A 17,401-nucleotide genomic window follows, 5' to 3' on the forward strand; every position below is an offset into this window, starting at 1 on the left:
AAATTGCCTTCTACGGTGAGATCATTTTTATTACATCTGACGTAAATGATTTGACAAGAATGCGGCATAAATTACACCGATTTTCAAGGCAAATTTACATGTCGGTGTTCGCTTTGAAAATTACCTCGCTAAAACTGTTATGACCGTCAGTTGCAGATGGCTGCGACCGCATCTACTCACGTCCTGCTTCCCTCTCCGGGCCTGCCGCTGCGTACCCCATGGTTCCTCAGGGCGGTTGGGACGCCCCCGCCACCCACGCCGACTCTGTGCCTTCCTAGGCGCGTGCACACTCTTTTGAAGCTTCTATGGCGGGAACCTCGAGGGCATCCCTGATTGATTTCATTGGATCAGGGTTCTTAAGCTCCACCTTCGCCCCCAGCTAGCTGACTTGGCAACGAGTTCCATCGCTACTCTACGAGCTCCTATCTCCGTTGGACCTGTGGTGATGCTACCGGACCCTACTTGGACTCTGGACCCTGCCTGGTACCCGCTCCTGGGGGCCAGTGTGCGCGCTCCTCGGAGACTTGGTCTCCTGGTTTCCCCCATTCCTTGGGCTGGCCCTGCACCTTCCAGAAGTCCTATCTTGCTGACTCCCTGCTCCTCGGGGCCACCTCTGGAAACACCTTCACCACTCGGTTGTTCTATCTCTGTGCTTCCCCGCTTCTCGGGGCGGTGCCTACGTCCTATACAGAGACTGTCAGTGCTTCTCTGCTCCTCGGGGCAGTGCCTACGTTCTATACAGAGACTGTCAGTGCTTCCCTGCTGCTCAGGGTAGTGCTTATATTCAATACCAGGGACCGTTGTGCTTCCCTGCTCCTTGGGGCGTTACCCTTTGTTCAGCCACCGGTCACTACCAACACCTCCCGCTCCTCTGGCTGGTCTATGTCATCATCTGGGGACCTGATTTGGGCTTCCCTGCTCTCTGGGTTAGCCTACGTCATCGCATCAGTATCTCCTTCGCTGCGCAGCTCCACCCCTCGGGGTTGCCTCTACGGAATACCTCCTGCACGTCCTGTCTCGCGCTTCCCGCTCCACAGGCCTGCCTAGTGCCACCCCCTTCGAGAGATCTTTGCCCAGTAACTGATCTCCTGCCTGCTTACTTACTGTGGAGATCCCTCCTTGTTATGTCTTCTACCCCGCTCCTCGGGACCTCTCCACAGTTTCACCCAGAGCTCCCCGCTGTGCCTGACCTCTCTTCCTGATGGTGTGGACCTGTGGGACTCCTCCCCACAGGTGGTAACAACTCTCATCTCGGACCAAGGGTCCACAAACCCACAAACCATTTCAAAAACGACCCACGCACAGGGACACCAACTAATTTGTATGCGGATAATAATTTTGGGAAAATGAATGCGCATACTATTGAAAATGCAAAAGTACACGCACAAGTGCAAACCACATCCCCAACCCTGCCTGGGGAAGTCTGGACATATGCGAGTAAGTTTGCTCTCATGTTGGGTGTACAGTTTTAAGACATGCCATTTCTCTGGGTAGAGCACTGTTTTACCTGCGGAAATGCCTTGCACCCATCAGTTGCTTATGTACAGTATGTTTGGATGATTCTTATGTTGACCAATGAAAGACATTTCAACCTGTAAAGAAGTATTCAAAAAGTTTATGTACTGCAACCTGCTATGGCAGAGAGCAGGATAGAGGGTATATTTTTCTGCATCATTTCTGGGGTTTGAGATTAACCGTTTTGTTGATATGTTTAACTTTGCTGCAGCGTGTTTTGGGATCTGTACTGTGCGGCTCCAGAAAGGCGAGAGACCTGCGAGCATTCAAGTGAGGCTAAGGCTTTTCACGATTACGTAAGTTGAGCCTTTCTTTCTAGCATCAGAATCATCATAAGACTCTTATGTTGTGAGGAGAGTGCCTTGTTTGGCTCGTGGAAAGTTTTGATACCGCCTGCATCTTGGAGAGAGCTGCCCATGGTATGGCTGGAATTCTTTGCTTCTTCTAGACAGCACTAGCTTAGGCCAGGGGCGAGCAAACTTTGTGAGCCACAGTCCTCTTCCATGTATGTAATTGGTTGGGGCCCACCAACATGTGTTATACACTCACACACGCAGAGATACACAAAAACACACATAAATGAAGTGTATTCACCAGGCAGCCTCACTGCCAACCAGTGGCTCAAAGCCCCGATTTTGTTTCTCTACAAGTTTCTGAAAGGAGTAAGCTCATACATAAGACACACACACACACACACACGGGCCCAGAGAGGCAGAGACAGGTACCTCATACCCAAATACAGTCACCCCGCACTCAGACCAACAGAGTGAAACATACCTAGGCAGACACAGAGACCCCAAGCACAGACACAGAGAGATAACAACACACACCACATGCAGACACAGACATCCCATAGAGAGACACAGTCTAAACATCCAGACAGGCACAGAGACACGGACACACCTAGACATAAAAACATAGACAGACACAGAGAGAGGCATAGACACAGCACACCCCTACACAGAGAGAGACACAGGCAGACAGACCACATCACACACAGAGACATAGACTGCACACCAGGCAGACACAGAGATACACATTCCACACCACACTGGTAAGAGCTGGAAAAGTTTTCAGAAAACTTAGATGGCAGGCAAAATGTTTTAGGAACTGAGAAAAACTCCATCCCACCCTGCCCAACTTTAATTGCCGTTTTTCCCTCATTAATTTTACTATTTTTCTCTCTATTTTTGTATTTCTATTAGTTTGCTCATCTTTATTTTCTCATGTTTTGATTTGCTTATGTAACCTTTTTACACTTTTTGCCATTATTCTCTCTTCCTCACTTCCTCCATCTCTCCCCTCCGCTTCCTCGTTCTCTCTGGTCTCTTTGCCCATTCCCTTCCCAAACTCACCACTTCTTTTCCTCCAGCGGGCAGCAGCTGTGATCTCTCTCCCTGGGTAAGGACCTGGCAGCAGCAGGAACTCCTCTTGGGTTGAGGCCTAAGGGTGGCAGCTCCTCCTGGATGGTAGAACATCGCAGTGACGTCTCTCATATCCATCTCTCCCTCCCTGCCTGGGCCCACCACAGCAGAAGCAGCTCCTCTCCCTGGCCCACCAAAAGAGACGCATGGCTAGGCCGGGGCAGGCTTACAATGATGCCAACACATTCTGGCAGCTCCCTCTCTCCTGAGCTTGCAGTGCCTCCAGGGCACTGAGACTCAACAGCATTGTCATGTATTTTCCTTCCTGAGTGGACAGCCAGCGTGCCCCCCTTCAGAATTATTCAAGGCCGGCCCCCCTGCCCCAGTTTGCTCACCCCTGGGTTAGGTGACTGTGTTTGATGTTTTTCAAATGAGAGCCAGGACTGAGAAAAAATAAAGAGGAAGCAATGAGTTGGGAGCTTATGATCTCTAATGCAGAAAAGTGTTTATCCTCAGCAATTTTGTATCGTTATATATGATTCCAGCTTGTGACCACATAGCGTATGTGAGGCTCAACGTGGTGGCAATATTTCTTGCACAAAGTCGAGTTGATTTTTGTTCCTTTTAGAAGATGGTGTTCATTTGTGGTTTTCAGTGTTATATATTTATTTTTATTTAAAAACTTTTATATACCGGTATTAGTATGCATACATCATACCGGTTTACAATGTAACTTTAAAGGTAGAAATTACAATGAACAGGGAGGGCGAACAAGGAGGAGTATACAAAGAGCAGGAGGTGGAGGAATTAAAGCAATAAATAAAAACTGCAACGGACTATTTACAGGAATATACAAGGCGTAGGCAAGATACTTGCAGAAGTCGGTGTACTTAATCAGGGTAGGCTTGTATTGTTATGAAATTAAATTTAGAAATCCACCGGTGGAGATTGATCAGTGTGGGTCCAGAGCGTCTAATGAATCATTGCATTTCACTAAAAGGAGTTTTCAAGGCATACATTAAGTTCCCTATGTGTATTTTTTTTTTTTTTTATTTGCTAGATAACTTTCAGATTTTAACTTTGGGGCTTGGTACAGCAGAAATTGTTTTTCAAATTGTCACGGCCATTCAGGCAGCCAAGCTATGATGAATGATGGATTCAGGTATCCTGTGACCCTCATGGCTTCTGTGCAGAAAGGCTGGGGGTTGGTGTTATCCTGTTTTGTTTTGTTTTTTCCTGTCGCCTTAGAATTTTAAGGTGGATCCTCTTTAAACTTTGGATGGTGACTGAGCTCACTGAAAGGCAAATCAGTCAGAAGAGCTGCAGGTGGTGCACAGTATTTTACAGCAGAACCCAAAAGCCTTGCCTTTGGAAAATGCTGTCATCATTTCCCAAATGTGCTTTTTGTTTGAAGCACGTGCCCAGTGATTTTTCTAAGCTGTAACTGGTGTGAATCCTGCCCGGCTCTGATGTTCTGTTTGTTTCAGGGGTTCATATTTGGAGATGTACTGGAAGAGCTAAGGCTTGTGAGCTGTATTATAGATTTTGGCCACAGTGCAGTGATTTTTGCAGCCTGGGCTTGCTCCTTAAATACGTTTTAAGAAGTGTTCACGTTAGTTGTACGATTATGATGTGGATAATTGCCAGATTTGCCAGAACAGGGTAAACAGAAAGTAGTAATGTATAACATGGCCAAGGCGGGACATGGAGCATTCGCCCTTACCCCCTCCAACCCACAAAACATGCAGGAATTCAACAAGGCCGCAGTTTATTGACAAATCTTAACCCAAGCCTCAACATACAACAATATTATCCCTCCCCGCTTCCTCGTAGCATTTATGCCACCACGTCCCAGTGACAGACTGCTTCCTCTCCTCCCCCTCCCCCAGCAACCAAGGCAACCAGTGGCTCCCACCCGCGTCCTCCCCGCCTCGTCCCAGCAGCCCGCACAGGGGCCACACTGCACGAAGCCCATCTTGTGTGGCAGACACCCCCCCCCCCCCAGGTACACAATCCCATCCCCAACTCTCCCCCAGATACAAATCATTATTGTTGAAACAAACAACAAACATAGGCTCGGGTTTACCCCACAACTGTGACGTACATAACCCCACTTCTATATGTAACAATCAACAAAGAATAAAAAGGGGGAGGGAGGGTGGGAGAACATTCAAAAACGCTTCTGCCGCCGCCACCACCTCCGCCGGGTGACTGAGGTAACCGCGCTACCTCCTTGCACCAGGTAGGAAAAAAAAAAAAAGACGCTAGCACCCCACATCCCCCCTGTACCCATGACCCTTAGAGGCAAATAACCGATCCGAGGCACTCCTGGCAGTTTAAAAAAAATCACAGCCTCATGCCGGGGAAAACCCCATGCCCCTCCCTTCCCTTTGTGCACTAGCCCGCCCTCGCTAATCTCCCGTGAGGGGTCGAATGCCCGCCCACCTCCATGTTAATGGCGGCAGGGTGGACTTTGCCCCCCCAGCCTATAAATACGCAGAGATGCTTCAACGATGATTGCAAGGGTGTTTGGCACCTGGAATTATTGCAAGGGCCATTTCTTTTTAATTTTGTAACTACAAATCTTTGGATTGAAAACCTCCTTGATAACCAAAGGAGACACGACCATGAGTGTGAGGCTGGCGGTTGCGCCTGCAGGAGTTGACCCATCAGGAACCAAAAATTTCTAGAACTGCTTATAGATAAATAATCCTCAGATTTGCTACAGGTGCCAGTGGCGTCCCCATGCGCGCTTACCTTTTGTCTGTGGTCGTATGGGAAGCTGCTTAAAAGTTGGGTTGGGAATGGAGTGCTGTAGGTGTGAGACCTAAGGAGCATCTCTTTAAATCCATATTTATTTGTATTATTTCAGTAGAGCAGACTTTTGTGTCTCATGTTTGTGTTACAGACTAAGGACAGGGTTTATTTTGTTTCTAGGGGTGGAAAAAGCTTAATAAATCAGACCTTTCAACAGAGAGGAAAGGGTAAAAGTGATCAAAAAGTGCAGATGGTGATTTAATTCATATAAGATAGTTAATTTCTAAAAGGTATGAATGCATTATGTAGGGTTCTATGGATCAGAGAGGATGGGGAATGATGTCGCCAGGGGCCCAAACGTCGTTTTATTGGCCAAGCAAAATTAGACTTTGAATTTAAACGCTTGCAAAGAGAGAGCTTTTGATTATTAGTCATTTTGTGCTGTGCTCAAAACTGGAGATGCTCTTGCACTGCTGTCACTTTTCCTGGGTAAATGTTAAGGGTGGATACTTCCATTAATTGTTTCTGCAAGATGTGGTGGGCTTGTTGATTTGCTGTTCTAACCTTCCCCCTTGCTTTAGTGCTTATAACCATGTAAACAAGTTAGGAGGGAAAAAAAAGCCCCTCATTTCTCTGGCTCAGCAAGGTTGAGACGGAAATGTGTAGATGAGAACATACTCCTGTATGAAAAGCCTCCTATCAGGCTCAGTACATTTGGGACCTGAAAATCTTAACTGGAGAAATTCATCTACAGTGGAAGTAAATTACAGAGGCCAGATTAGGCGGTAAATTATCATACGGTTGAATCTGAAAAAGAGGTAAGTGCTTGATGTCAGTGCAAAACAGGAAGAAAACCTAACTCTGGGTAGACCTCTTAGGGGCCAATTTTCAGGTAGCATGACCTCCTAACTTTTGGAGTTAAGCTTCTAAACTGGCCCCTTTGAAATTGTACCAGGGTTGAGTGCCATGATTTAGGATCCTAGTTTTCCTAGGCATCTAAATTGAGGGTCCAGAAAAGTGGGTGGTTATGGGGCAGGAATCAGAGCAGGGAGACAAAGTTAGGAGCTTAGCCCTTATTTGCAGAAGTAGGCACTTAAGTTATGGCCTAAATCTAGGCCAATGAATACCGGGTCTAAATTTAGAAGCCTCCATTTTAGGACCCTAAATTTATGTGAATTTTCAGTTGAAAACTTTGCCTCCTAAGTTCATCTGAAAATAGGTGCCAAAATTTAGGAGCTCAGCCTTTTTTTTTTTTTTGAATATTGACAGCCTCAGATTCTAGCTTGCACTTTTTCATTGGTAGCTCAAGGCAAGTGAAATTTAGGTACTGGAGGGCTTACAATCTAACGGCCAAATTTTAAAAGGCCGGCGTGGGTTAAAACCAGGAGATGCGTGCGTGGCTGGGCCGCGCGCATTTTCAAAGGGCCCCAGCCACGCAGGTATCATCTCCTGGTACGCGCTGAAGACCGGCTCAATTAAAAAGGGGCGGGCCGGGGGTGGAGCCTTGGCGGGGCAGGGGACAGCCGGGACACGGCCAGTAGGCACTGTCCTGCTGAAGCGCGTGCTGGCAGCCGGTCGGCCCACGCAACCTACTACTGCTCCGGAGAGCAGGTAGGTATTGAAACAAACAAACAAAAAAAACCCAAACCCCTAGTTAGAGGGGTTTTAGGGGTCATGGAGGATAGGGGAAAAGGCAGGAAGGGTAGGTAGGGGGTTTAGGAAGTTCCCTCCCAGTACGCTCATGTATTGGAGCAGACTGGGAGGGAACTGGAGAAAGGCCCTATCGCATCACCGCATACTTGTACTAAAATTCACCCCCTCATTGCGCGTGCGAGTTAGCACTCGCGTCAACGCACGCATGTTACAAAATCAGCGCACACGTGGGCGCCCGCGTGCGAGTTTAAAAATTCACCTTTAAGTCATTGACTTGCTAAGGCTTTGTCCATGGAAAAAAGGCTTGGTAAATGAGGCCCTAAGCTTGTACCCACAGCAACGGAAGATGAAGTGATTTGGGCCAAGGTTACAAGGCACAGCAGGGGGATTTGGACCCTGGCATCTCTGGCTCTCACGCCTGCTGCTCTCACCACTAGGCTACCCCTCCATGGCTGTGCTGCATTGGGCCGCACGTTGTGGTTCTTGTTACCAACGCCACACATTATGGAGCATTGAGCTTTCTCCCTTTGGCTGCACTTTGATTGGTCAGGGCTGCCGCTTGAGTGTTGCAGGGGATGCCTTTGGCTGTCTGAACCATATGCACTCATCACGGTTAAATTCTGAGCACGCTGTGTTCACCTTTACCCCAGATGTGTTACTCCATAGCAGAAAACAGGGCAAACAGAAGTATCGTCTCTGCAGCTTTCAGCTTTGATTTTTTTTTTTATTATGGCTGGGCCTTAGTTTTGATGATGAAGTACAGTGATCTGCACGAGTGTATCGTGTGTCCAAGAGCCAGGAAAACAGTGTGCTGGACATCATTACAGAGCTATTTCAGCCTCATCCACTCAGCTGGTTTGAAATGTCTGAGATGTACGGTACTAAAATACAAGTTCATTTACTGCTTTTGATAATGTAATTTAAAAGTGATCTTGGCTGTGTTTCAAGGCTTGATGCGTACCGAGAGAGCTTGCATGCCTGTGGCAGTGGCGGCAGCTCAAGCTCGCTTGGGGCCTGTCAGGTCAGCTGCGCCTTAACCACTGCGGCTCACGGATTGGACTCCGCACGCGGTTGCAGTGTGGCAGGGTGCACGGAATCCAGATTGTGAATAATGATCGGCAACGTAGGGAATGTGAAATGTTAGAAGTCCTAGAGGACTGGAAACACAATTGCTCACATAACCGGGTCTGTCTGATTGACTGTGCATGGAACTCGGGAGGCTGGTTGCTTGGGCTACAGCCAAGCTGAAATTGATAGATATTTAGATTGATACAAAAGTTTGTGGTTAGGCACAGGAAAGGCAGGTGCTGGGTGTGAACTAGGCGGGGATCTTGTATACCTATCTGCCCAAGATGGAAGCATACAAATGAGAGAGACAGCAAACACTGTCTTGGATAAGGAGAGATATCTTACAAATGGTCATGCCGTGCCGAATGGTTGGCAGCTGGGATACATCTTTGCAGTGTGGACAGCAGCAACAGAGCAAACTGGTCTCTTTTTGCTGTCATTTCTTATGTACTGTGTTAACTTGTAAGCTTTGAGGGTCGTGTAATGCAAACACATCCCTCAAAGCTTCTCCTTAGGGAAGATTCAGTCTTTCCAACTACTTGCAGCAGGTTAAAATGCCATTTTTTAAGGCATATTTTTTAAAAATAATGTGGTTCAACAGCTTTTTGCAAGTCATTATTATGTTTCTGGATTCTGCTAAGTTGTAATTTTAGTAGTAAATAAATTGTTAGAGAAATCTAATCCACAGCAGCGAAATGCTTTGCTCGACACCACCAATCATCAGTCACAGCCACGGCCGGTCGTGGCTTCCAGTTAGAACATAACATAAGAAATGCCTTAATGGGTCAGACCAAAAGTCTATGAAGCCCAGCATCCTGCTTTTAACAGTGGCCAATTCAAGTCACAAATATCTGGCAAGTACCTAAATATTAAATAGATCCCATACTACTAACGCTGGCAACAAGCAGTTGCTATTACCTATTGATTAATAGCAGTTTCTGGACTTCTCTAGGAACCTATCCAAACCTTTTTTAAACCCAGCTTCTCTGACTGCCTTTATCACATCCTGTAGCAATGGATTCTAGAGCTTAATTATGTGTTGAATGAAAAATAATTTCTCCAATTTGTTTTAAATGTGCTACTTGCTAACCTCATGGAGTGCCCCCCAGTTCCTGTATTATCTGAAAGAGCAAATAACCATTTCACATTTACCTGTTCAAGACCTTTCATGATTTTGTAGACCTCTATCATATCCCCCCCCCCCCCAACCATCTTTTCTCCAAGCTGAAGAGCCCTAACATCTTTAGACTTTTCTCATAGGGAAGCCTTTCCATGCCCTTTATTATTCTTGTTGCCTTTCTCTGTACTTTCTCCAGTTCAACTATATCTTTTTGAGATGCGGTGACCAGAATTGCACACAGCGGACTCATCATGGAGAGATACAGAGGCACTATGACGTCCTCCGTCCCATTTGCCAATCCTTTCCTAATAATTTCTAACATTCTGTTTGCTTTTTTGACTGCCACAGCACACTGAGCCAACAACTTCAATGCAACATCAATCATGAAACCGAGATCCTTTTCCTGGGTGGTAACCCCTAACATGGAACCCAATATCTTGCAACCACAGCATGGGTCATTTTTCTCTATATGCATCACCTTGCACTTGTGCACATTATATTTCATCTGCCATATGGGACACCCAATCTTCTAGTCTCGTAGGGTCCGCCTTGCAACTTATCACAATCTTCCTGTGATGTAGCTACTTTGAATAATTTTGTGTCATCTGAAAATTTGATCACCTCATTGGTCATACCCCTTTCCAGATCACCCACAAATATATCAAAAAGTTTCCCATCTCCATTTCCTATTTTCTTCCTGCGCTGTCAAAAACGAACATACAGGGCAATTAAACCATGCTGTTTTTGATAACGGTCACTTCAGCATGAAGCACCCTTCTGTCAGGCCCTGACAGCCCCTTAAGCACATGGACACAGGAATATGCTTGCAAGTGGTTTTATTAGAGAAGTAAACACAAATGGTCCCTGTCTTAAAGCACTGCGGGTAGTATCAGGTAGACATTACAGCAAAAAGTTAAGGCTTGCACCTAATCCAGTAACCAGTCCAGGTCTCTTCACAGTTACTTCTTTATAATGACAATACAACACAATAGATTAAGGGCAAGACTTCATCAGACAATTGGAACATCAGTACAACATTGCTTGGTAACTCACTGGTCTCCTTCGGGATCCCACAACTTGTATTGGCCTCCATGCTGTCTAAATGCTGGGAACACCTGAGAGGTGTCCCAGCAGTCCTTTTGAATCCCCTGAGGGCCAATCTGGATCTTCAGGGGCAGGGCCATACATGGGGCCTATCTTTAGGCTGAGAACGCCGTTTCCTAACCCCTGACATCTTCAAAGCATATATTGAAATGAACGTTATCGCTAAATGGTTTGTACCATAGACCAGTGATCTGAGAAGATTTTATTAAGAGTTAAGAGGTGGATTTTAAAAGCGCTGCTTATGCAAAACCAGCCACACACGTGTGTACATGGGCCGTGCGCGAGCAACACGAATTTTAAGAAGCTGGGAAGAATGCGCGCTCAGAATAAGGAGGCGGAAAAGGGGCAGGGCATGGCCATTCCAAGACTGGCACGCGTGACCACATATTTTGCAAAGGCAACGCACCCATGTTTCCTGTGTAACTTTGCTACTGGTCCTCATGAGGCACGGGAAGGGAGGGAGAGAGAGAGAGAGAGAGAGAACGTGCGTATGGAGTCAGACACTCTGTATATACGTAGCGCTGAATCGGGGTGGGTTTTCAGGAGGGGGTTTGGGGTTAAGGGTGGTGGTGTTACAGACACATTCAGAGGTATTCATTGTAAAATGGACATCACTAAAGAATTATAGAGTGTCAGACTGACCCTATGCAGAGGCTCTCTCTCTCCCTCCCAGGCATGTGTGTCATGAGTATTTGAAATGCTACGCGCGTACTTTATAACATGAGGCGTATCTTTGTTTGTGTTGCAATACGTGCGTTTCTTTTCAAATTTACCAGCAAGGGAAGGCTTCCGATGTTTCAGAGCTTTTGTCTATACATTGACTCATTGTGGTTTTTCATTGACGTATGTGGTTTTTTTTTTGCTTTTGACTCTTTACACTAAAAATAGTAAACTGCATCATATCAGCATTTATCTGCTACTTTCATAATGTTTTGTGCTAAATGTGCACTAGAGTGCAGCCCAGTGTCTGCTTATATAAATGGCTCTGTTTTGAGAACAGCACGGGGGGGCCTTATGCATTGTCTCTGTTATAATGATGCCCTTCGTATATAAAACATATTACTGGGACCAGCAGTCATGTCCTGAATTTCTCTACCAGTTCTTTAAAAAAAAAAAAAAAAAAATCCCCGTGTGAAACGGGATTTGCAGTTTGTGTGCACCTGTGTGCTGTGAGTTCAAGCATACATAGACTGAGGTTAGGAGTTGATGTTTGTTTTTCTTCCATGCATAGTTATTGAACAGGGAAAACGTAATATGCAGCTCGGGATACATCCTCTCTGCGGCTGATGACACAGCAGGACTCTCGGTCAGCCAATTGTCCGATAGCAGCAGCAGATAAAGAGCAGAGGCTGATTTGTGTGTGTGTGTGTTTTTAAATTGAAATTGTGCAAAGAAGCACTTTAATTTGTGAACTAAGCAGATTTTAATTGAAAGCTAGAGTGGTCACACACAAGCAACCCCCAGAGGTCATATTTTTGCCTCTTTTTTTTTAAAGTGAATGTAGTGATCCTAAACAGTGCTGTATTGACGGCACTGGACAAAGACATCCTTCACCTTTCTATGGAACAGACACAGCCCGGGCAGCAGCAGCACTGCCCCATCAAAGTCCATCTTCTCTGCTCTGGAGGGAACATCTCTAACAGGGAGACAGCTAAAGCTCTCCCATTGAAAACCCTTTAACAATTATTATGGGCTCAAAATGAAGCTGAATTCTTTTTTTTTACAATGTGTACACTGTGGTTATTATTTTTCTTGTATGTTACATTTACCAAGCCTTGTTGCCACCAATGTAATCCTGAGGCAGATACCAGTGAGGCTTTTAAAATGATCTGAACTCTGCACGGCATTGCGTAGTGGCTCGCATTCATTTGGTGCCATGTGCAGAAAACCTGTTGACTTGTTCTAGTTTTGTGAAAACCGCCAGTGATTTGTGTGCTCTGCCCTTTGATTTATGTTCTAGAATATGCATTTCACATTTAGTGTAATGTTTCGATGTGACAGCTCCATTCAACCACAGGCGTCTCTGTAATCTCAGGAGGTTTGGCCTGCCGTGCCTCCTCACAAGCTCATTTTTCACCAGCTCACAGGAAGGCGCTTGTTACTCAGTTCCTCTTATTAGGTGTTACATGTCTGCCGTGATTTGGGATTTTCAGTGCTCATCCTTCACTGAGCTTGATAGCAGGCTGATGTATGTGCTTTGAGGTTTTCCACTCTGGCGCAGAGAAAGTGCAAGAGGAGTCACTTAAAGGCATTAGCAGATCAGCCGAGCTTATTACAGGATCTGCGTTTGGCGGATTATGCAGCGAGAGGATCCTGACTTTCAGATTGACTTCTCCAAACTTTGGGAAGGTTGCAGAGCAGAAGTGTATTTATCAGAATTCATGAATGTGGAAACAATATTTCAGCTGTCTGTTGAATAGTGTCCCGGCCATATGGTAAGGCACATAGACATGAAACATCATTTAAAGGAAGTTTTCCACTGTCGATTCTATAGTGCATAAATTGCAGGAAAAGACCTAAAATAATGTGTACATAAAAAATACATTAGGGATTTGTGCCTGCATTTTCCATCACAAGCAACGTTTAGGATGGCACATATGATGGTTAGCCTTGCTAGTATTATAGAAAGTTGACCCCCTTGCTTACAGTTGTAGCAAGTTGGCATCCCTTTGTAAAGCGAGTATTAGGAAGTGGAATATTTGTGTCAACCAATCACTGTGAGTTCCACGGGGCGCTTTCTGATGATGTAACCGTGCTGTGACTCAGCAATAGAAGCGACAGTTGACATAATGATTAAAAAGCAATTATTATTATAATTTTTTGAAAAGTAAGAGTTTCCTTGTTAGAGTTATCTCAGCACGGCGGTTTCCCTTGAACTCAGTCAATTTTCTGGTGATAGAACCACCTATTGCAGGGAATATTGTTTAAAAATGTTTTACTGAAGTGACAGTTTGAGCTCTTTAAATTGGAAAGTAAACTGTTTACCAAGCTGTCCCGTTTTGATTTTAGCCCAGTAGTCTCCTCCAACTCAATGCACAATTAAGCTCTGGAATTTGTTGCCAGAGGATGTGGTTAGTGCAGTTAGTGAAGCTGGGTTCAAAAAAGGTTTGGATAAGTTCTTGGAGGAGAAGTCCATTAACTGCTATTTATCAAGTTTACTTAGGGAATAGCCACTGCTATTAATTGCATCAGTAGCATGGGATCTTCTCAGTGTTTGGGTAATTGCCAGGTTCTTGTGGCCTGGTTTGGCCTCTGTTGGAAACAGGATGCTGGGCTTGAGGGACTCTTGGTCTGACCCAGCATGACAATTTCTTATGTTCTTATGTAACTCCTTTCTATGGGCTTCCTGCTCATTCGGAACTGGCCTCTATTGGGCTGTAGTGCCATAATTCTTCATTTGCAACCACTCTGAGTTTTCCCCTTATTTTTATAACCTCCTCCTAACTCTGTCCAGCCATTGCAGCCACAGTCCTCAGCCAGTGGTCACAAATTGTAATGCTCTCTGAAACTTGGCTAGCATAGACCCTAAGGCTGGCGTTTTGGTGTTACTGTTGAACAGTGTCTGAGACTTCCTGCATCCAGAATCTGTGAATGCTACCTCCCCAGCATCCCAACTCCAGCCAACCCAGGGAATGGAAAACCTGACCAGGGAATTGAACTCAAGTCTCATGTAGGACAGTGTACAGCATAAGCACTGGGGCCAGGCCAATCCTGGATTTTAAGGTCTCAGCCGCTCACCCCATCCTTCCTTGCTGAAGGATCCGTGCTGAAGATGGAGGGGATCAGAGGGATTAATGAAAATTTCTTTCTACCGAATATGGTCCAAACCTCATAGCTGAAGAGTATGGGAGTAGCTTCATGCTGCTGGAAGAGGGGAAATGCATTCAGGACTTATCTTCCACCTCTTCTCCTACATCTCAAAGGCTTGTGCTCAAGAGACAGTGCCGGCTTTGATTCCCTTTAATGGGGAGGGGGGACAAGAGAGAGAAGATTGGATCTTGTCCCACATTGGAAGAAGGTAGCAACTTAAGGAAGGGAAGGAGGAGATTGATAGCTCTTGACCCAACCCACATGCTACCAGAGAAAATACTGGGCCCTACTTCAGGCTAGATAGGTACAAAAATCTTGTATTCAGTAGCTGAATTCCCTCTCCCGCCACCAGCTGTGCTTTATTGGGAAGGGCAAAGAAAGTGAGCCGATAATGAGTGAAGGAGAACAGGGAAAGATGGAAAGGACAAAATGTTTTTTCTTCAGGCTTATGCTTCTCTGTATGACTGTTTCACACTTCCATTCCTGAACAGTTGCGTTACCACTTGTACTGATACTAGAGATTTCCATGGTTAAGTCTGTTAGGGTTTCAGTGGTTTCATTCTTTTCTAAAATTTCTGGATGGATTTTTATATGCAAAATAACTATTGCCTTTTGCTGACTGATTTATTTTTTAAATCCATCATGATCTTACAAGACCAACCAAAAACTGAAATTCTGATAGAGACAAACATGACAGTCTTGAGCTGTGCCAACTGGGGCAGAGTGCTGAAGCAGGAGAGGAGCTCAGACATGGAGGCACTCCCAAGGCATGCGTATGTAGGGAAAACCCAAGTTTATTAACGTTTCTGACGGGGTAGCCATGTTAGGCTGTAGCAGCAAACAGAACACCAAGGCTGGTGTGCCTTATAGACTGACTGTTTTATTGAGGCATGAGCTTCCGAGGGCAGGAGTCCACTGATTCAGATGCAGTCTGTTGACCTTGAAAGCTCATGCCTCGATAAATTGGTTAATCTCTAAAGTGCCACCAGCCTCGCTGACAAGTTTATTAATGATTCAGAGAAGGTGGCATGCTGTCACTATTTGTGGAAAAACAAAAAGTACACTTTAAACTTGAAGGAAGACTTTGAGCTTTAAGAGTAAGAGGACCAACCGGAATGCAAAGATTGCCATAAATCACATCCAATATTATCAGAGTCAGAGGGTAATCCGAAATAAGGAGCAGCACTCTATGGCTGTTAGATTAGTTTCCTGTCAGCTCGATACAGTAACATTCAGTTGAAGTTTTCTCGTCTGTAACGAGCTCCCTGCGCACAATTCGGACGCGTAAGGCAAATCAGCGATACAGTTTCCAGTTTCGCGCGTCCGTAGCACTTCTTAAAACAGACGCGTAACCCTTCCCGCACCCGGCATGTAAATGAACGAATTAGCTGTATAATGAAGGAATTAGCTATTCCCCTCCGATACTGTAACGGGCGCTGATGATATCTCCTTAGTAACCCGCTGTTTTGCCGCGGCCGTAACGTGTTAGTTTACCGCCTCCCCCTAGTAGGAGTTAGGACTGTGAGTCTAGTAACAAATCCATCGACACCGCTTAAGACACTCAAAAACAATAAAACACAATTAAAAAAAAAAGCGATACAGAGATGATCGAGAAAATGTAATGATGTGGGACACATAAAACCTGTCAGAAGAAAAAAAAAATTTTAAATACCTGTCTGAGGGCCGCGTCGGTCCAGGCTGCCGGCGGGATCCGGGGGGCCGGTGGTCGCGTGTTAAATCTAGGCCGCGGGCGGGTGGGCGCCTGTTCCAGGCGGCAGCGGCGGCGGGGGGACACGCGTTAGTTCGAGACGGCCGGCGGGCGGCGGGTGGTCGCGTGTTAAATCTAGGCCGGGTCGCACAGACGCGCATTCATCCAGGCGGAGGAGCCGGCGGCGCCGGCTCCTCCGCCTGGATGAATGAATGCGCGCCTGTGCGACCCCTGCGTTTCGGCGCTCAAGGCAGTCACATGCCGTGACGTCACGCCTTGAGCGCCGAAACGCAGGGGTCGCACAGGCGCGCATTCATTCATCCAGGCGGAGGAGCCGGAGCCGGCTCCGCCGCCTGGATGAATGAATTCATTCACTGCCGGTGGGGGCTGCCGGAGAGGCAACCCCCACCGGCAGTGAATGAATTCATCCATCCAGGCGGAGGAGCCGGCTGCTTTCGCCACCGGCTCCTCCGCCTGGATGAATGAATGCGCGCCTGTGCGACCCCTGCGTTTCGGCGCTCAAGGCAGTCACATGCCGTGACGTCACGCCTTGAGCGCCGAAACGCAGGGGTCGCACAGGCGCGCATTCATTCATCCAGGCGGAGGAGCCGGTGGCGAAAGCAGCCGGCTCCTCCGCCTGGATGAATGAATTCATTCACTGCCGGTGGGGGTTGCCTCTCCGGCAGCCCCCACCGGCAGTGAATGAATTCATTCATCCAGGCGGAGGAGCCGGCTCCGGCTCCTCCGCCTGGATGAATGAATGCGCGCCTGTGCGACCCCTGCGTTTCGGCGCTCAAGGCGTGACGTCACGGCATGTGACTGCCTTGAAATGACAGGTACCAGCGCACCCAGGTTACTGTATAGGCGCTGTATTAAGCGTCTATACAGTAAAATGGGTTACGCGGCCATAACCCTTCCCTACCGCTTTAAAGCCGCGGCATGCATTTACATGCGATTAGAGGAGAGTATCGGGGAGTTAGTGAAGAGAACTGTGCGTGCGGGGAGGAAGGGTGCGCCTGACACTACCGCACTGTTTTTACCGCGGCCTTACTGGATCGAGCCGTGTGTTAGGTTTTTTTTGGATGGCCCGCCTGGTTGCACGGTGCGTACATACCTTGCCCCAAATTTTCGAAGCGACTGAGTCCCACAAAGAACACGTGTACATGAGGTGTACATGTTGTACACCTGCTATTTGTGTGGCCAGCTGAGTGGGGCAAAATACATTGAAAGTCCAATGTACTTGTACTTTTGTCTTTAGCTCTTATTTGGAAAGGCGGACAACGAATAAAAATCGAACGACTG

The 17,401-nt window shown here is 46.6% G+C and overlaps 1 protein-coding gene across 4 annotated transcripts in view; it reads left to right on the forward strand.

The window, feature by feature from the left end:
- Window positions 1-17,401, forward strand: part of SSBP2 (single stranded DNA binding protein 2) — a 596,076-nt gene that overhangs the window by 177,463 nt on the left and 401,212 nt on the right. For all 4 annotated transcript variants that reach the window (XM_029574010.1, XM_029574027.1, XM_029574019.1 and 1 more), the window contains exon 4: window positions 1,727-1,811. In XM_029574010.1, the coding sequence (XP_029429870.1) occupies window positions 1,727-1,811 (85 nt within the window). The remainder of the gene's footprint in view (window positions 1-1,726; window positions 1,812-17,401) is intronic.

The sequence above is a fragment of the Rhinatrema bivittatum genome, chromosome 1 (genome assembly GCF_901001135.1).
Source record: "Rhinatrema bivittatum chromosome 1, aRhiBiv1.1, whole genome shotgun sequence".
Lineage (NCBI taxonomy): Eukaryota > Metazoa > Chordata > Amphibia > Gymnophiona > Rhinatrematidae > Rhinatrema > Rhinatrema bivittatum.